General features: G+C 38.8%; 2 protein-coding genes across 3 annotated transcripts; one reads left to right on the top strand and one right to left on the bottom strand.

Moving 5' to 3' along the window:
* The first annotated feature begins 6,919 nt into the window (after positions 1–6,919).
* pdzk1 (PDZ domain containing 1) lies at positions 6,920–11,747 on the top strand. 2 transcript variants are annotated; one of them, XM_085433743.1, is made up of 8 exons: positions 6,920–6,962; positions 7,858–8,067; positions 8,164–8,377; positions 9,150–9,482; positions 9,567–9,763; positions 9,844–10,068; positions 10,151–10,477; positions 11,185–11,747. In XM_085433743.1, exons 2-8 carry the CDS (start codon positions 7,861–7,863, stop codon positions 11,236–11,238), a joined length of 1,557 nt encoding a protein of 518 aa, XP_085289869.1. In that variant the 5' UTR covers positions 6,920–6,962; positions 7,858–7,860; the 3' UTR covers positions 11,239–11,747. The 2 variants fall into 2 exon arrangements, with proteins under 2 accessions (XP_085289869.1, XP_085289872.1); XM_085433746.1 differs by lacking the exon at positions 6,920–6,962 and having other exon boundaries at positions 7,717–8,067.
* Positions 11,748–12,615: 868 nt separating this feature from the next.
* Positions 12,616–20,524, bottom strand: gphra (golgi pH regulator A). Its single transcript, XM_085433747.1, has 14 exons — positions 20,269–20,524; positions 18,918–18,977; positions 18,697–18,800; positions 18,507–18,613; positions 18,321–18,422; positions 18,003–18,123; positions 16,738–16,818; positions 16,533–16,642; positions 16,257–16,345; positions 15,129–15,221; positions 14,886–14,981; positions 14,355–14,444; positions 14,198–14,263; positions 12,616–13,804 (listed from the first exon to the last, which is right to left on the bottom strand). The coding sequence occupies exons 1-14, from the start codon at positions 20,308–20,310 to the stop codon at positions 13,598–13,600; spliced, it is 1,368 nt and encodes a 455-aa protein (XP_085289873.1). The 5' UTR covers positions 20,311–20,524; the 3' UTR covers positions 12,616–13,597.
* Positions 20,525–20,553: the final 29 nt, after the last annotated feature.

The raw sequence follows: 20,553 nt of genomic DNA on the forward strand, positions 1-20,553 counted from the left end.
CAGCAGAAGCAGTTTTATTCGTCTGACTTGAACATTTGAGAAACACTCGAGATCTATTCTGTTAACAGTCATCTGTGGAAAGAAGTGACAAAACACCCACACTGGTTATTCTGGCAGAACTGATAGTACAGTTGAAATCTCAGCAAAGGCTTTTGTTTGGTCCTGATCCTGGTTATTCTGTTGAATTTGCTGTGCCATTATTTTTTTTAACCATTTTCCCCACCATCTCTGTCACTGTCGGTTTCTTGTTTCAGTATTGGGTGATCGTGTTCTGGTTCCTGCTTGTGTTATTCCACCCATATTTGTTTCATTGTCTGTTGATGCTTCCTGTGCTCTCTTAAGAACTCCTTTTTGTTATGAATGTGCATTTCTTTTGGAAGTTTTTTGCCACCAAGAATCGCCATCACTTAGATTCTTTCTCTGGCTGAGTTTAATCCTCTGAAAGTAAAACTGAATGGCACCTGTGAGTGGTTATTTTTCCATGTGTTGAGATGTTATGTAACAAATAACCACTTTTATGAAAGAATGAACATGTGGGAGGAAACTAGATTACCTGGGGAGAACTCATGCAGACACAGGAAGAACATACAGTCTCCACACAGAAAGGCATTGGCCCGGAACCCACAATCTTCTTGCTGTGAGGCAACAGTGCTGACCGCCATAACACTCTGCCGCCGTTAGAGGATTCTGGAAAAACTAAATGCCTTAAATGTCTTGGCCTTTACCTCTTTTATTGCCTGTACACTCATCCTACCCACACTGGAAGCTGCCTAACGCTTCAGGAGAATGGTTTTGGCAGACCGACCTAATGTCACACCTAAAACTGAACTTTCGGCTCATGAATTCACTGTCACATGGCGGTCTTGCCCTCTTTTTTTTTTTTTTTTTGATGAGGTACTTGTAGCTCCCGTGGCTTGAAAATGCTTGTGCCCATTACTACTGTATACCTAGCTGTACTTCTGCAGTAACATCGTGTATCGAGTGCTCTTCATCATTTCTGAAAAGAACAAACTGGAGAGTGGGAGAGTGCGTGGTTTTCATTCTTATTTTTACCATCTTTTGATTCTACTTTGGTCTCTTTTTGGCTCTCTTCTTTTATTCTTTTGTATGCAGATTCATACCTTTGCTTAAAAAAAAAATCTAAAGCGCATGTGTCTTTAAATAACAATATTGTTAAATGACAGAATGTTTTTGGTGCTAGCAAATCCTTTATAGTCTGCATTAAAGCTCTGATTAAGGGAACTCTTTCTTGTCATTTTATTGGGGTCTCATACATCATAGATGCTATTTTTAAGTCAAGTTCTTCGCTTTCATCATTATATTTTCCTGAACTAAGGATGAAATATGGATATACAGTAGTATCTGCCTTGAATCTGGACACATTACATGTCTACTTTTTTCCCTAAAAGGTAACAGACACTGTGTCTTCAGTGCCACTTGCACATTTGTTAAGTTAAAATGTCACTGTTCTCTGAAGGGTGTTATTACTGGGAAGCCACTGTTTGCGCCCTGAACACTCAAATGATTTACAGAAAAAATGGAGGGGGATATTATTACAAGCAGCTCATTTCCAATCTTTCTTCTGGTCTAATTAGCTGGCTCGGGCAGGTCATGTGCACAGCCACTTAGCCCAGATAAACAAGCCATGTGAGGATGCCAATCAGAATGAAGACAGAGAATAGTGCTCCCCGTTGGGCATCGTAATCGCATGACATGTTGATTACCGACGCGTCCCTGCTGATTAGGACAGGTTGGAGACAACCACTTCTTGGGTGGCACTTTGAGGCTGATATCTATGACTTTTGTTTAAATAATAAATGCATATTTTGTATATTCTTGTATAGCTATATTTTAAATGCCATTATGTTCCATATTCAATAATAACAGCTTCTTTGGAAAATCCAATCATCACAAAAAGACAAAGTTTGTGTGTTTTTTGTTTTTTTTTTCTGGCAAATTCAAGGTGATGACAAGAGCTAATGGATTATGAACGCATCAGCACTAAGCCAAGCTGAAATGGATTTCAGTCTCTTTCCACTCATCTCCCCTCAGGTTGTGGCTCCTAAACCCTTGAGATCGATTGTTCAAATATGACTCCAAACTGGTAGTGTGTGTGCGTGTGTGTGTGTGTGTGTGTGTGTGTGTGTGTGTGTGTGTGTGTGTGTGTGTGTGAGTGAGAGAGAGAGAGAGAGAGAGAGAGAGAGAGAGAGAGAGTTATAATCGGTGCCAACCCATCAGCAGTAATAAGTGCCTGGTCAGGAGGTACGTACACCCCTACTGGGTATCTGAGTGTTCAGGTGCACAGGCAGAAAGATTGAAGTCTCCAGCACAAATTCTGCCATTTCCTGTTGTCGGTCGCACCAGGTTGTCACAAACAGACCTCGTCATACTTTTTACATCAGTATAGTATTTACTAAAGTGCTGGCTCTCAAAATTGGTTCCAGGAACCCCCAGGGACAATGACCTCGTGTAACCGAGGCTTCTTCAAAATAACTTGCTTAAATCACAAATATTGTAGACATACAAACGAGAAGCATTAGATCAGTAATGCAAACCTCACTAATATGACACTAATATGATCCTTCATTTGCTTCTCACGGGTGCAGTGAGACATTGATCCCGAGTGATGTTAGGACCAAACCAGCTAAAACAATGTTAGTGCCATGAGGGGAATCTTTGGAATAGTTTATTCCCAGTAAAATGAGCTTTCAACAATAGATGAAAACAAAACAGCAGCAGTGTCTACTTTGTTACCGTTTACTGTACAAGAGGTGGAAGGTATTGAATACACATAATTCAGTTTATTGTTAAAGGTAAGTGCTCTAGCATTGCACCAACAATTATATCCATACAGTAAAAGCGTGGAGTGATGTGATTCACATTTCTGTGGACTGTGAAGGATGGTAATGGATATCCATACATCTTTCCACCAGCAGGTCTGCACATCAGTCAATATACATTACTGTTGTTGGTGGTAATGCGCTATTACAGGTAGCAGTGTGCCAAAAAAAGGAGGAAAATTATATTGGGGGGAGGGAGACTGATGCCAGTACAAAGCATTGCCGAAAAGGGTATTTCGACCAGATGTGCTTGTTAGATGTCGGATACATAGGTTATGTTATAGTAAAGATGTAAGCTGGAAATGAGACCTTGTATTTTCTTTTTTTAAGGGATACACACCTTTATGGATATTACCTGGCGAGATATTTGGATCTTATACATGCGTGGAAGTTTTAATATCACCATCCAAGTGTGACTCAGGATTTCTTTCTGCATTTATGCAAATTAAATAAATATATCTAGAGGTTTTTTTAGAAGATGAACTTGCCAGAGGCAGTTTGGTTCTGTGCATACAAATTAATGTAATTTTGGGATTCTAAAGTAATTATTTCCTTTCAGCATGACATACACAAGGTAACTCTCAGTGTGTATGCACATAGTAATAAAATAGAAACAAAATTATACATAGTTAATAAGTCAAATAAAATAAATATATTGTTAAGTATAACTTAAAATCTGAACATGTCAGGACATCATTTGCATAAAGCGCAGCTATAAAAGTTCCTTTGTTATATTACGCAGGCTCATCATTGGCAGTCCACAGCACTCATATTTATTTTGACTGTCTGCTCAGTGCTGAAATAATTTCTGTTCAAAGGCACAGAGAGGAATTCAAATCTACTTTGTGGCCTCCCCAGAGGCCTTGAGAAAGAGAGGACACTACCAGAACCAAATTCTGAGTAGCATACAATAAAACGTTTAAAAAGATATTGACAACAACACCAGTTCGGTAATGAATAAAACTTTTCTTTTGCAGATTTTGCCTTGGTTGTCACCTTTGTGCCATCGTATAACTGCTTTTTACATCCAGAGTTACGACCAGGTTAACAACAAACATTAAAACTTAACTGCGACCAACCCTATCTTGAATTTTTTTACACCACAAAGATCTTTACTAAAAAAAATAAATGACCCCCTTTAATCCACCTGTTAGAAGACTAGCCAAGTCAACATTTTATCCTTACCATTTTAAGTATTGACGTGGGAAAGCGGTATAGAGGGGAATTCTTAACCAGTGGTGACACTAAGGTGGAATTTGTGAAGCTGTTTCTTGGAAAACAAGACCAATTAACCTCTGGGTCTTAGACTTTTAAGTAACCAATGAATGCCAGTGGGAGCAAACTTCCTGGACACATTTCTTTATACAAGTATCTAAGTTAGACCAACTGTACCGTTGACAGAATGGATAGCTAGTCCGGTGTTGGTCTGTCTCTTCATTATGGTACTGTGCAACAGTCTTGGCCCACAATTTCTTAATATTTTGCTTCCAGTGAGCCGGATGTATTAAAAAGATTTTAAAGTGTCTTGATCAACAGTTGTCCAAGTTTTTCTTTGGACGAAGGCTGCTTTCCATTTCTTTCGTTGAATCTATGAAAAAGAAAGCTGTTTGATAGGCATAAAATACTATTTTTGCACCAACAAGGTAATTTCCATAGAGCTATTACCTAAAAACTTGGTATATTTCAGCATGGTGTGCAGTGTGTCCTTAAAAAAATTGAGGAAACTGGACACTGGGCTAAAAAACTATCTGCAGCAGATAACAATATTTGAAAGTCATGTGGCTATGAAACAGAAAACCATCAAAGCAAAGACCTAACAAAGGACTTGAGACATGACTCTGGACCTTCAGTTGATCCACATACTGTTCAGTGAAGCTTCACCATAAATTATCTCAGTGGCTGTCAAGAAGGAATTATTGAGGAAAAAGCTCAGGTACGCCAAATTACATAGGAAATGAACTAAAAACAGGTGGAATAAGGTTTAATGGAGTGATGACTCCAAATTTTAAATTCTTGATTTTTCAATCACCATCAGTATTTACAGAAGAGGTCAGGAGAAAGGAACAAAGGCGAGTGACTGCAGCATCTGTAAAACACATTGGAGGCCCATAGTGTTGGGGATGTTGTCAAAATTGATGGAATTACAAACACAGAAAAATACGCTCAGATTTTGATTCACCATGCAATACCATTTGCATAACAAAAGCCACATTTTTCAGTATGACAATGACCCCAAACACACTAACATTGCAGTATAAGCATACCTAGATAGAAAAACCCTGTCTGTTTAGCATTATATACTGCATTTTCTTTTTTATTTCATTAAATTACTAGATATAGTCTACATTTTCCTAGAAAAAAGGAAGTGTTGCTCAAGACATTTGTGTAGTACTGCACGTCTCAAGAGACACCATATCATCACAATAAAACCATTAGAATTAGATTTGAACATTATGACCTTGAGGGTGGAGTTTATGACACATTTGTTGAATGAGACTGGATTGAATGTGCCATAATGCAAACATTGCAGCTTTGAGTTGTGTAAATGTAAGAGAAACACCCACATGGGTAATTATCAGGGACGTGTATTGATAAGAACTTAGCGATTCCGATTTCATTGTCCATATTTATAGATTCGGTTCCTTATCAGGTCTTTTATTGATTCTCATTGGCTTCTTATTGGCTCCACTTTGAGAGTCACTGCCATCCCTAAGCACCATATCAAAGACATTACATTTATGCAAATTAATTGCATACAAGTGTTTGTGCCTGTTGTAGGCATTTCCCCTATTTGTTGTGATCAGTTCTGGGAGCATTACTCATAAAAAGTAATGTATTGCACAAATTACACAGAACACAATAATTAAAAGTAATGCAGTGCGCTACTTAATTACTCACAGGGGAAAGTAATTTGTTACACTATTAAGTAACTTTCATGTTACTCATTAAAATGACCTGAAACTCCTTGTTTCATAAATACTATTTAACAAAATAATCCTGTAGGCTGCATTTCCACACACTAACCTATCCTAATGAGGACACACGTGTGATCTTTCTCTTTCTCTTTTATTTAGGTATGAACACAATGCTGACAGCATAAAGCAAAGATCAAAATCAGAACAAAAAGACTTTAAAGCGATCATCATAGTGATTCTATGTTAGAAACATGAACAGCAAGGGAAGCTGCAGCCTGATTGCTCATCACTGGCTTTGTTACCTGTTGAACTTCAAGGTCAAGCTGCTGCAATGGGGCTGGTATTTACTCAACTCAGCTTTAACATCACTCTGGATTCTTGGCTAACTTAGCATTAGCATACTGTTTGTGCAGGTGCTTGTAAAGAGCAGAAGTTGTGTTCTGTCCTGGATGCAGTTTGCACTTAAACACTGGGCTCTCCTCCTTTTGTCCAAACTATAAGCAAAATGTTAATATCCACATTGTAGAAACTGTAAAAATAAATTTCCTCCTCCAGGACACAAACTGAAATTAGCTTATTAGCACAAGTGCAAATGAAACAGATAAGTGGGCTCGATAGGCAGGCGAACTCAAAACTCAAAGTAACTGAACAACTGGGAACAGGTTCTCCAAAAGAACCAGCTCTTGATCCTCATCTCTAGTGATTATATTTACATTACATGAAATGGCTTTTTAAGTACTATTTCATGCAAATTTATTGACCTTTTTGCTATAACACAATTTAGGTAATTCTTTGTCAAGTTTTAATAAGAACCCATCCTTTTTTTTCTTTCAAGTAAAAATTAAATTATGCATTTTTGTAGTCATTTCACAATACTGTGTTAGTGATTATAACTAAAATTTCACAATGCTGTAATAACTGTGTGTGCTGCAATGATTGTACATTGTTTTTTTGCCACCTGCATTTTGTACCTTTGACCACTAAACAGCTGACTGCCCACCTTGTAACGCATCTGCAGATATTTGTGAGCCTAGAAACTGTTAAATAACTCAGCCTTTAGGCTAACCTTTGGCCTGTCAAAGTCCCTGAAGGGGGAAGGAAAAGGGGCAGGAAGGAGGAGGTAGACAGGTTAAAGATACATAGATAACAGCTAAACAGTAACAGGTGAGCTCTCCTTTGAGATTCAGACGCCAGGAGAGACAGGCTGGTGAGTATATTATAAACACTCAACTACGCTGTATGTAATTTTTCAGAGATCGTGTAGTTAGTTAAAATTTTTCAATGTCACATTCAAAACTAGATCTATGCTATCTTATAAATTCATTTTAAGAATAATGGAAAATGTTGTCTGATGAGTGTTTCTTGAGGGTGAGCTGTGTTGCTTGTGTTATAGTAAACTGACACAAGATATTACTGAGATTATAGACATAAATTTGTAATCTCAGGGCTCTTATTAATTAGATACCGGATCTATAAACAATGTGATCTTTAAGATGACACTTTAAGATTGCATTCAGTGCAAACATAAATTCTACACACTTAAATCTAGAACAGGTAAAAACTAAATGTAAAGGTATAAGGAATACAAACAAAAAAATTATTTTAACCTGCCTGCTTAAATAAAGTCATTGTTTTTTTTTTTGCCATTATTTGTTTATTAAGCTACATTATTGGCTGAATAAATAAGCCAGTACATGTGCACACACAGACCTTCCTGTATGGGAATAACAATCCAGCAAGAATTGCAGCAGAAGTTCTTATTGTTCATTCAAAGTCCAAGCTGCTTTTTTATAGAGAGTCATCACCACTGTCAGCTATGTTTGCTATTAACCATTAACTTCTGTTGCAAACCCAGCATGAAAGGTTAACTGTAAGATTATTGATCTGAAGCAACCCTCCTACTGGTCCTTAAGGTCCAGTAATAGTTTCTACTCTACTTATATATTTAAAAGACCAGAGGCAGTAACAATACAAAGGGTGGCAGGAGGTGTTAAAAAAAGAAGATATGCCTGTAAGTCAAGCATTAGTAGTGACAGGTGTATTTAATGTCATGACTTTACCACTGTGATTGTCATGTGTGTGCTTTTCACCTTTTTTGTTAGGACATGGCTGGGTACAAGCCACGGGTGTTTACCCTATCCAAGAAACCAAAACAGACATTTGGCTTCTATCTGAGGGTGGAAAATGGCGAGGAGGGTCACCTGATCCGCTGCTTGGAAATGGGAGGTCCAGCTGAGCTGGCTGGCATCAAAGACGGAGACCGCATCCTCCGGGTCAATGGAACATTTGTCGATGAATGTTCGCATTCTGAAGTGAGCAGGATGCAGAAATACTGCAGTGCATTAATCAAATCAATAACAACTCTTAGACCAGTTCTGCTGTGACAAGCATCTTTTTTTCCTGGACAGGTGGTGGACCTGGTGAAAAACAGTGGAACATCTGTCACATTTCACATTCTCGATGAATCCTCCTACAAGCAAGCAAAAGCCCAGGGAGTAAACCTTTCCAACCCTGGAAGCAAGCCAGTTGCCAATGGAGTGGAAAAACATCGTCTAAAACCCAAACTCTGCTACTTGGTTAAGTCCAGCTCAAGCTTTGGGTTTTCTATTCGCTCAGTTGAAGGTAAGGAGAGGATGCAGGGACTCCCAATTCTGAGTAAGTGTTAGAATAAAAAAGGCCATAGGAGGACAATTTATAGTAATAAAAGCCATTTGACGCTGGACAGTGGAAGTTTAGATTTGCTAAACTCAAATGACTTAACTTTGGAAGTACCCATTTATATGACACTTACAGTGGTTCCATCTAAAAGCGTATTTATTTGCTAATAGAGCATTTCCTAATGCCTCATATGTATAGTAGTCAATAAGGCTTGAAAACAGTGGCTAAAACCAGAACTAATCATGATAGTGTTGAAGGGAGCTTAAGTATCATTACAGACTTCTGTCCAGCTATCTATTTTATTCCACTTATCCAGTTCAGGCTGTGCATGACCCTATCCTTGCTGTCCTCAGGCAAGAGGATTCACCCTGGTACGGACAACAGTCTGTTATAGTCCAGTCACAGAAATAGTTAGACAACCATGCTCATTCATTATAGACTTTTATGTGATTTTCTTTGGGAGTCACCTTCCACATGAAGATTTAAAGACCTTTGCAACGATTTCACTTTTCAGACCTGGACTTTATATCTAACTTGTTGCAGTGTTTTCTGTGCACTTATCTTTGAAAGGTATTTCAGTAGTAATAGATACAAAAAAAATACTATCACAAATTAAAATTAGGATTTTGGTTAAACTTCAAAAGGGATGACTTTTTTCTTTTTAGTCTGTAGAGAGCTATCAAGAAAACTGTTCAATTATGTTTAAAAAAATTCCTTTTTTTATCATCATGTCCAGGTGAGCGTGGACTTTTCATGACAGAAGTGACCCCAGGAGGCACAGCTGAAAGGGCAGGGGTCAAACTCAGTGACCGTCTGGTGGAGATCAACGGGGAAAACGTAGAAAACATCACACACGAAGGAGCAGTGGACAAAATTAAACGGGCAGGCAGCCATATCATGTTCCTACTGGTCGACGAGGAAACAGACAAGTTCTATCAGAAGACTCATGCAAAGATTGGCTCGTGGTTAGCCACAACAAAGTACCTCCCTCAAGAACCACGCATCATCAACATAACCAAAGGATCTGATGGATACGGCTTCACCCTTAGAGAGGAGCCCAATCAAGCAGGCATGATTATAATGACTATGTTTTGTAGATTATACTGTCCAAAGAAGGCTGCATTTTAATAATGTGCTCCATGACTCCATGCAGGACACTTCATCAGGGACATAGAGAGAGGCAGTTCAGCAGAAAAAGCGCGCCTGAAGGAAATGGACAGGCTGGTGGCTGTGGATGGCAGAGATGTGGAGAGCTGCCGCCATGAGGAGGTGGTAGACAGGATCAAGCAGAGTGGCAACAAATGTTGCCTCCTAGTAGTGGACAAAAACACAGACCAAGTGTATAAGCTGGTGAGCCAGGGCGCCAACATCTTGTCTGTTAAGTAATCCCTGTAGGTGGTCTAAATTATATCATGTTGTATCATTCACAGGGGAAAGTTCCTCCTCTGCTTTTCTTGGAGGAGATGAATGATTCCAACTCACCACCCAGTTACAAAGAAGCTGTTAACTTACCCATTCCTACAAGATCAAGCACGCCTGCTGCAGAGAGGAAAGAGGAACTCAGGCCTAAACTGTGTAAACTGGAGAAGACCTCAGATGGCTTTGGCTTTCATCTAAATAGCATCCAGGGAGTGTGCGGCCATTACCTTCAAAATGTAAGGCTTAAAATAATGTCCACAATTTGACCATTGACACTTTAAGCACAACTGATAAGTGATAAGACACACTGTGTTCCAGGTGGTGAAGGGTGGAGTAGCTGACAAGGTAGGCATGGAGGATGATGACATTGTGGTTGAGGTGAACGGGGTGAATGTAGAGCAGAGCCATCATGATGACGTGGTGAAGATTATCCAAGGCAGTGGGAATTATCTGGAAATGTTGGTGGCTAAAAAGAGCGTCTATGAAAAGCTCAAAGCTCAAGGAGTGCCTATCACACGCCAGCTCCTCGGGGAAACATCTTACGCTCAAGTCCACAGTGCAAAAACTCCAGAAGCCAGCAGGAAGGAGAGACTGGAGGAAGAGGAAGCAAGACCTACAACCCCGACTGAACCAGAAAGACAGAGGGTGAGAAGTAGTTTCTAATTGTTTCGAAAACATTCATAGTCCCCAGAGAATAAATACTGGCTCTGAGTAGCCCCTGGGTTTCCTTTTAGTGCCACGGCGAGGTTCACAAGGTTTGGTGTAAATAATTCGATGACTGGATGAGAGGAAACTTGTTCAGACATCCATCTTTTCCTCAGAATTCAATTCAGTTTTATTTATATAGCACTAAACAACAGTTGCCTCGAGGCACTGTAAGGTAAAGACTCTACAATGCAGAGAAAAGCCCAACAATCAAACAAACCCCTATGAGCAAGCATTTGGCAAAGATGTGAAGAAAAAAGAACTTCCTTTTAACAGGAAGAAACATCTAGCAGAACCAGGCTCGGAGAATGGCAGCCATCTGCTGTAAGGAAGACAAGACAAAGAATGAACTGTAACATTTATCTGACACTGATGATGACCAAATGCCTTTAAAAAACGTCATTCCCATCATCGTCAGCTGTACTCTGTGGCTGCTGTTTGCATGCTAACACACCAAACTAGGATCAGGAGCATAGTAAACATTAAATCTGCTTGTACTATAACCGCAGAATTTTGGCCTTGGTTATAGTATTTTCATTTGCTTGATAAAATACCTCTCATCACCTTTTCTCAATCATCTCTGAACTAAAAACATACAGGAAAAAAGCTCATTGTCCTTAATAACGTCTGTGTTTTCTCTTATTTAGAACTCATCCGTGTCATCATCTTCGTCTACAGAAAGCATTGATGAGAGATTGTGAGGAGCGACCTGAAGGACCCCTCTCCTGATTTGGCCTAATTTGATGTTGATCTGTTTCTTTTTCTTCTGTTTATTTTAACCAGTCAGCTTGGCTTCTCACAAAGACTTAATATCAAAAGATTTTTTTAAGTTGACAGAAACAATAGGACATGAAGTGAAGACTTCAAACTTACTGTCAAAATCTGAATCATCGCAGAGTAGCTGCTTCAACTGTATGACATGGCTGAGAAAAACATCTTTGTGAATATCGAGAAATTTCAGGAACGTTTGCCCAACGATCCTTTGAACTGCCTTTTGATGAGTGTGTTTGCGGAGATGAGTAATATCCTTCCTACTATGACTAGCACAGCACCGAGAATGAACACAATATTAATACTGCCAGTAAACACTGCGACCTTTAATGTATTCTTTTTTTCTCCTGCTTTTAATAAATGTTCGAAATATTTAAAATTTAATTTGCTGTCTGATTTATAAATAAATGAAAAGTTTTTGAAACACGAATAAACAAAGGTGTGATCTGAAAAAAGATCAACTTCATGAATATCTTTTTGTTGGCAGCTAAAAACAGCATATTTGTCAAAACTTACAGCCACTTCAGGATGTGGATCACAAGCGGCATTTTGATCTTTTCATTGGAAGAAAAAAAGAAAGATCCAAGGACGGAGGCAGCTTGTGTCATCCGAGAAGCTTTTGGCCTCGCATGGTTATTAAATGTGGATGTATACCGATAAAAGAAAATGATTTGTGCACACTCTGTTTAGAGGAGTGAGAGACCACAAAGTCTGACCCCAGTGGAGCAAGAGGTTCTGGTAGATGAGCATAAAAGCAGCAAAAACAAGTGAGGGATCTAAAATTATATGTCATGAAAAAATCCTTCAAATATGCTTTCATACTAAAACATGAGGAAAAAAGAAACCCAAAAGGTAAAGATATTTAAATGTCAAATATATATGTGTCCATTGTCCGATTAATGAGCTTTTCAAATATTCTGATCAAGCAAGCTGCACACCAAGGAGCTGAAACAAAAAAAGGAAAATACAATAAATTCAAATGGGTAAATGCTAACCTACTTTCAAAGCAAATGTGAAAAGGGGGAAATTAATAAAATATATATATTCAACGAGAGAAGATCAGCTGGGTCTGACTTGAACCCAGCTGGAAAAGTCAGCCTGTCCACCAAAATATTTATCAGCTGATTTTCAAGAGTATAGCAGGTGGCCTTCTCCTTCTTTGAAAAACTGGCACGTTCTATCAGTGTTTTTTATTTTTAAAAGGTAAAGTTAACTCACTGGATATTCTTGTTATTGCATATTCAAAAATATTTTCTTCATAATTATTTAAAAGCAAGGAGAAGAAATCACACCTTGGTTTGCAAATATGTGGTAGTAATACATTATATTTATTATTCCCTCCCAACTAAAGTGGTATCTCCCTAACAGCAACGACTCACAGTACACTCGAGGATCGTGACAATCACGCATCATTCTCCCCACTTTAAATGCTCCTGGTATCATCAGTGTACCATGCAGCCAGGGTTGTGCAGTGATCTGCAGTTTGAAATTTAATCTTTATGTCATTTATAATTAACAGAAAGCATGGTGGTGCAACGGTAAGCACTTTTCCCTTACAGCGAGGTCAAATCCACCAGGTCGCCGAGGCCTTTCTGAGTGGAGTGTGCATGATTTCCCTGGTTGCGTGGGTTTCTCCAGGTACTGACAGCTAACTGATAGTTCTAAATGGCTGTTTGCCACTATGCGTTAGCCCTGTGATAGACTGGCCGCCTGTCCAGCATGTACTCTGCCTCTCACCTAAGACAGCTGGCATAGCCTGCAGCGACCCTGAATATGGTATATGCATAATCGATGGATGGTAATTTACAATAAAGTAAAAGGAGTAGGTGTGGTCTTAGTATGCTGCTGTGGCAAATAATCCAAGATGGTGAAAAATGTGGCCTTAAAACCAAACCATTTACAATTTCATCCAGCTGAAACGTTGACTGACATATGGTGAACAGGCCCCAGGTCAGCTCCAATCATGACAATGAAGAAAGAAAAGAATGTAGTAAACAAATGAAACAGTGTTTGTATTTTCAAATAGAAAATCAAAAAAACCTAATAATAATGTTCTGTAAATACTTTAATTTCAAGAGAGTCCAAGTTCAAAGTTGTTCTCTGCACCCCAAAAGGTCCCCAAAACTTATTCCTCAAAATCCACCATTCCTGATTCAGGAAAAGGCAGTCCAGGTAAATATGTCCAACATATACATATAAAATAATGTAATTTTGGATATCTCTAAATTCCAAATTTAAAAGTTAGCCCATGCATCACGAGTCCAAAGAGAGGTGATGTACTTCAGGAGATCAGAGTGCCATGTGTTTTTCTGGTGCCTGCTTGTGGGCCAGATAAAGGAAGAGGATGCTGGACAAAGCGCTGACCAGGAAGATGACATCAAACCAGCGGTGATAGAAGTTGAACTGCAGCTCTCCCAGAACCTCTGTCACAATGGAGCGATACTCCAATGGCATGCTCATACGCATCAGCAGCACAGATGACACGAAATACATCCCCTATTGGATTGAGATGCACAGAAACGTCTGATTGCCAAATTACAGTTACAGACAATTTGATTCAGTATAACTTGTTATGCAATGTTTACAATCTTACAACTCAGTCTCATGTTTACAACCACAGGTTATTGCTGGTATTTAAATCAACACCGGCAAGTGGAGGCTAGTGCAACATGGAAACAATTGTGTTTGATGTTTATAGACATATTTTTCTATATATTTTTAATTTAATTTTTACATTTTATTGAGGAACTGTGTGGATTTTTTTCTTTTTTGCACAGAGAGAATTGCGCCTCAGTTTCATTGCTACGATGACAACAAAGATTCAGATTCACGGTCATTTGTAGGCTGCAGGTTTTCTTAAAAACATAGGCGTAAGGCAGACACACTCACCATGATCTGAGCGAGGACAAGCACAATGACATTGGAAGACTTGCTGCTTGATATTGCGTAGAAAAACTAAAAATAAGCAGCAGAAAATGTTTCATTAAACTGATCATGAGGATCAAGATGAACTGCCTAAAAAGACCTTATGAAGTGACAGCTTTACCTTGGTGAGGGTGATGAGTAAGCCACGTATCGACGTGACGATGATTATTCCCACCAAGATGAAAGAAATGTGTTGGGACCAAAACTTGACCTGAAAAGTGAGAAAGACAAAAAATCAATAAGAAAAACAGTGGCGTGAGAAATAGTGCAGGCAAAAACCAATAAAAGATTTTATTTTGTAGCCATTTATTCATTTAAATTCAAAAGTGACTCCAAGGATCTTTAATTGTGAACTGTGAGAACTCAAAAAAATAATGAGCATGATCAGAGTTCTTGCAGAAAACAAGTCTACATGACATATGACATTGCTGCAGGTCTTGTGTATTACTCATGTTATGGGGACATATTTACACAGCTAAATTATGGAGACGTGTCTGGAGAACAAAAAAAGGCCCCATAACATGAAATTTCAGTAAAAAAAATTCATTTTTAAACATTAAGGTAAGACAAGTATTGTTTATGTTTGGGTCGAGTCTTATGAACTAATCGAAACACAGCTTTGTGTTTGTGAGTGCATGGGTGTGTGTCTCACATCAAACTGAATGCCCAGGTAGTTCACCGTAATTTCAATGCCCCTCGTCACTGGATCCGTCTTTCCCACTCTATCAAACACTATGTTTATAGTGGCCTATGATTACAAGAAGAATAACATTTTATTACATCTAGTGCAATAAAGATACACAGTGACACTTACTATGTAACCAAAACTATGTATGTCATTATGAATGGAAAAAAACAAAAACAAAGCCAGAGTACATTATGTGAATATTCTCACCATGAAGATTTTCCACACACAGTAGATGGAAAAGAAGTAGCCAAGGAAGTTAAAGTATTTTCCCTGGAATGTCTTTGAGTACTCAATTCGCTCCTGCAGATAAAGAAAGGTGGTGTTAAAAAATTTGCAAATCATTTACCCTACATACAAGAAAAGGGCGTAGTGTGTATAAATAAATGTGTCTATAAAGGCAGGATGTGCTGTTATGGTGTCAGAGTCCTCTTGGATTTAATCAAAACATTCAATTAAACAATGGTTTCTATGGAAAACACAGGCATGCATGTCGCTTTGTGCTTCAGACTAAACCTTACCTGCTTAAATCACAAAAATAACAACCACACTTGCCACGTTATTAACATTTTAGAATCAGCATTTTACAAGGAGTAGTGGTGTAATCCTCTATATGGTGGACAGGCAATGTAAATGGTTCACATCATGCTAGGGACTCATGCTAGTGCATATGTTATAAGGACCCTGATATGTTACAGATCAATAACTAAGCTTAACAGAGTAATGATGATGAAAGCTGAACAGCTATTAAGTCATAACATGACCTGAATTCTTTACTTGATACTTACTGAAGAATAAGCAAGAGTGAAAAGGGACCTGAATACTGGACCTGGTTTCAGCAAGAGTCCAGCTAATATTTCAGACAGATATTTGCTGATGTAAAAAATAAGATATTCCAATACATTGGCAGACTCACTGACTCCATTTGTTATGGGTAGTTATTAATTTACTTGCTCAAGTTTTGCCCAACTCTGCCCAGATCAGTTCCCAATATGCATGCTCCCACCAGAGTGGTTGGAGAGTGCCCTCTGGTGGGCAAACTATGCAGCATCAACAGTTGTAGCAAGATTGAAGGGTGTTTCTCCTCTCTTGTATAGTCAGTCAATCAGCTGTTGCAAGTGCCAATACAGATACACCAGCAAATAGCTAGTATCAGATCATACTAGTGGCCCACTGATAAATCGGTTGGGTTCTAATCAAAAGAACAGAAATCACAACTGAGATGGGATGTTCAACTTGTTATAGATGAGGAATTTTAAAAATATATAAAATAAATTAGAGAAGGTCTCCAAAGTCCACAGCAAAGTGTGCGTGTGATCACACATGCACACTTGTTACCTTAGTGGCTTGGAGGTCTACGGTCTCAAGAAAAAGCTGCCGACTCAACTCCTCAAGAGCGTCAACCTCCTGCTGGACCAGAGAGAGGTCTGGAGAAAGAAGTCAAGGATGACTACAAATATTTAAGCCCACTTAAAATGGAGATATTCAGTAACAGCTGAAAAATCACAGAAATTAGGCTTCAAATAAGTTACAAATCCCGTCATGTTGCACCACGTAAAACTGCTGTGGCAACCCCGTGTGTCAAGTTTTATTCATTATAGGCATAAAGGATACTTTCACTGCCCGTTTGTGTCGAGGTGACACTCTTGATCATGCCCCAGAATCCTGTCTGTTTGTTCTGGTCTTCCCCACGCTGGTACATCTGCCTCCGGGTCATAGCAATTCTTTAAAAATAGTTTAAAAAAAAAAAAAAAAATCTATGAAATGCGACACAAATATGTTTTTGTAGTTTAAGAAAAAACAAAAAGTCTTTTCTTACCGTTTCTTTTTGCTGACAATCATGTCCATAGTCTGAAGCAGCCGTCTCTCCAGAGCAAGGATGTCACTGTCTGTTACATTTCTATGAACGCAACAAAAGCACAAAGCATAAAGGCAGTGTCATCCTTTGTTTGAGTTCTGCCATGAAAAAAAGATAAAAGTCAGTATGATAATCAGTGAGACTCAGATTAATATAATGCATGATTACAGTCATGGTAAAAAGAATGTACAGCCTATTTCAATTATCAGGATATTATAATAATAAAGCCGTCTGGCTAGCAGGCTCTAAAATTATTTAAGAACAAACCATGATGTGACATGTTACACTGTGTCACTATTTCACAAAACTAAGACAAAAACATAGAAGCAGTGTGAAAAACTAAGTATACACCATGATGCAACAGCTTGTGAAACCATTTTAACAGCAATAACCTCAGTTAACCGTTTCCCAGTTTATCAATCCCACACGTTTGTGAGACTGATAGACGGGGAGTGGGTCTCCTATGCTGAGTATGAGTATGAGGCGTTTGTGCTAATATGCTCTGTTTAGTTTCTGCTACACATGACACTGTTCAATATGACCAAACATCTCCACTCCAAAGATGTCTTGTGGTTTCTTCACATACAAACCAAACTCATGCTGCCACGTTCCTTTTAGAGCAAAGTGGCTTTCTGAAAACCCTCCAAACCAACCACAATTCTTCAGTAGAATCTGAGATATAGCTCTTGGTGTTTTTAGTTTCTCTGAGCGTCGCACAGTCTGACCTTGAGGTGACTTTGTTGGGATGTTTACTTCTGGAACGATTGGCAGCTGTCTTAAATGTCTTCCGTTTATGAGTAATGTTTCTTGCTGTAAATGACAGCTATATAAGCCTTCCCAGATTGACAGGCAGTGACCATTGTTACTGTAAGATCACTGCAGATATCTTTCCTCCTTGGCACTGTTTTAATACACACCCGAATGCTCCAGACCGGCAAACTGATCTGCTAATGATCGCTTAATCAAATGCATTTGATTATCAGCACCTGGCTGTTACTTTCCCTCTTAATTCCTATGGAAGAAGTAAGGGTGGGCTTAGTTTTTCAAACGCTGCTTCTGGATTCATCCATCTTTGTTAAATAAATCATGACACTGTGTAATGCATCATATGCTGTTGTTTAACAGAAGTTGTATTTACCTCATTTTAAGCCCTGCTAAAAATATACTTTCTGTTTCACATAGCATAGCTGAAAGTGTTGTCAGAATACACTCACAGTGGAGCTTACCTGAGGAAGTAGGACATGTAGGTGTAGGGACAGTTGACGGCACCAAACCCAGACAGCAGAGCCATGAGAGTGACTCCGATCACACCAACACGACTGATTAGCTGCTCAATGGATAAAATCCCTAACACAACCCCCCCCACAAAGCATCAGACTGAAGCATCACAACTCTTCGCTTGCCCTTCAACACTCTTTCCAAAGTACAATATTAGAGATGGGACCTCTGTATTTTAAAAAAAAATTATAATGTTTGAAATACTCTATGCAGTGTGAGAACATAAAAGTGACTGGTGGTTAATAAAGTGAGCTATGTGCACTCACCATGTTTCGGGCTCAAGATGGGGAATGGATCTCCCAACTTCCAGAAGAAATACATGAAGGTAAACCACACCATACAGGCAAAAAGAAGCCGCTGTCTCTGCACTGCTCCGAGAGATGTCAAACAGTTTAAAAAACTTTAAGTGATAAAATCTGATTTTTTTTAGTGGGCAAAAGTGGCGAACTTACATAGGCGGATGTTGCTGACAACAAAATAACCAATGTAGAAAGGCACCACAAAGATTAGAACCAGCAGAATCACGTAGAGATTCAGCTTCCAGTGGAAATACCTGGAACTGTTGCAAACACATAAAGGCTCACGTCTTTCATTGACTGTAAGCAACAAAACACACTAAAATCTCACAGAAAATACACCAACCTGCTGCTTAAGGCACCCAGAATCTCAAAGATAATGAGCTCAAACATCGTGCATGAAAAAGCAAAGGTGACAGAGAAAACCACCTGGACAACATAGTGCCGCACCTGCACACAAACAAAAACACATTTAATTAATTACAACGCAACCTAAACGCTTACATTTTTCTTATTAGATTTATTATTATCCATCCTGGTGATAATTTGTAAGTAAAGACACTGTACCTCATAGTCTTTGAACAGCTGCCGCATAAAGAACAACCAGCCGAAACCAAAGAACAGAACCTGTGTGGAATAAAGTGGGAGGTATGTGCATACCATCAAATTTCAGCTTATCAGAGCTAGAGATAGTTTGATGGATTTGTTCGAATAAATATGTGCTTAAGTTAAATACGAAAGCATGTCTTCAGCTTCAGGTTTCTGGTATAGGTGCCCGTTCACTAGCTAATTCTCACATTATCACAGCTTACTGGCTATGAAAATGTCCAGTAAGCTGTAGGATCACTGGGATCAATGGCAGTTCAAGTTCTCTTTCCCAATTTGCAGCCCTACACCAAAAATGCTTATCACCTATTTGCAATCAGGTGTTGTGCCAAAAAGTGATCGTCTGCCAAAAACTGTTTTTATATGCCAAGTCATCCTGAGCCTCAACATTCCTGTCACAAGCCAAAATCAGGTTTTGGCAGTGACTTTTATAAATCCTTTATTTATCAAGTAAGAAAAAAAAAACACTTAAAAAAAAGAGTAATCTGACCAAGAGGACAGCAGAAATTACAACATATATAACAATAGTTCAGGAAACATATTTCAAGTGTCCAAAAGGGACTGGCTTGGTTATAATGTAGGTACAATAACACAGAGTTATGAAGATACTTGAAAAACTGGTAATTTTTAAAGTTTCTATATAAACCCTTTACAAATCCTGTTCACTAAAGTCAATTTACAAATATAAGTAAAGACATTACACTTAAAAAAACACATGGAAACATTGGAAATCAGTTTTTGGCACAACATCGGTCATGGATTTCCACCCACCTTACAAAACAAGCATTCATTCTGCAACAAGCAAATCCAACATTCACAAGTGTGAAGCTGACGAAACTCAGCTAAACCTACTTGTAGAGTGTGAAACTACATAATCCACAAGTTCTCCTGCACAGCAAACCTACTGTATTTCTATCCTCGCAATTCACTAGGAAACAGCCTGAATGTTCTTTTGTTAAAATCACCATGTATTAAAGTACACATTAAAGTACTCAAGGGATGTAAACATTCTCTCAAATTGTACTCTCAAAGCTTACATTTTAGTAAAGGCGCTTTTGCTTAGGTAAGACAACAACTTGTAAGTTGTTGTTATTCTTCTGTTAAATGAAGTTATTTACAACCACAACTCGATATTTAGCAAGGTCTGTAACATCTGTAAACTAGCACCAAGCTAACAGTCTTCAAAATGCGTTTTCGGTGTGATATTGGGAGGATACACTTGAGAGTCAAAGCTTAGACCTGTCACTGCATGTCCGGGTGTACGAAGTTAAACACGAGTTACTACCAGTCGACTCTTCCAGCTCAGCATTACCTGTGAGGTGAACATAATGACTGAGTCCACTAGAAACGACATGATGACAGTTTAGTGCGTCGAAAACTAACTGAGCATGTGTAACTGGGTCGAGCACAGCTTCCGTTCACGCTGACATGATAGAAACTCTCCGATCTGAATGCAAATTATTCGTTATGTCGTTAAGAAGCGCATATTTGGAGCAACTGTTATTAAACTGTTATCTTAAAGCAACTGCCCGCGAAGGGACGTCACCGAGATGACTCCTGCAAATACACTTCCGTCTCACAGTTATGACGTCAAAAA

The sequence above is a fragment of the Copadichromis virginalis genome, linkage group LG16 (assembly GCF_057382275.1).
Source record: "Copadichromis virginalis isolate Kocher_CV1m ecotype Utaka linkage group LG16, C_Virginalis_male_GT1.1, whole genome shotgun sequence".
Lineage (NCBI taxonomy): Eukaryota > Metazoa > Chordata > Actinopteri > Cichliformes > Cichlidae > Copadichromis > Copadichromis virginalis.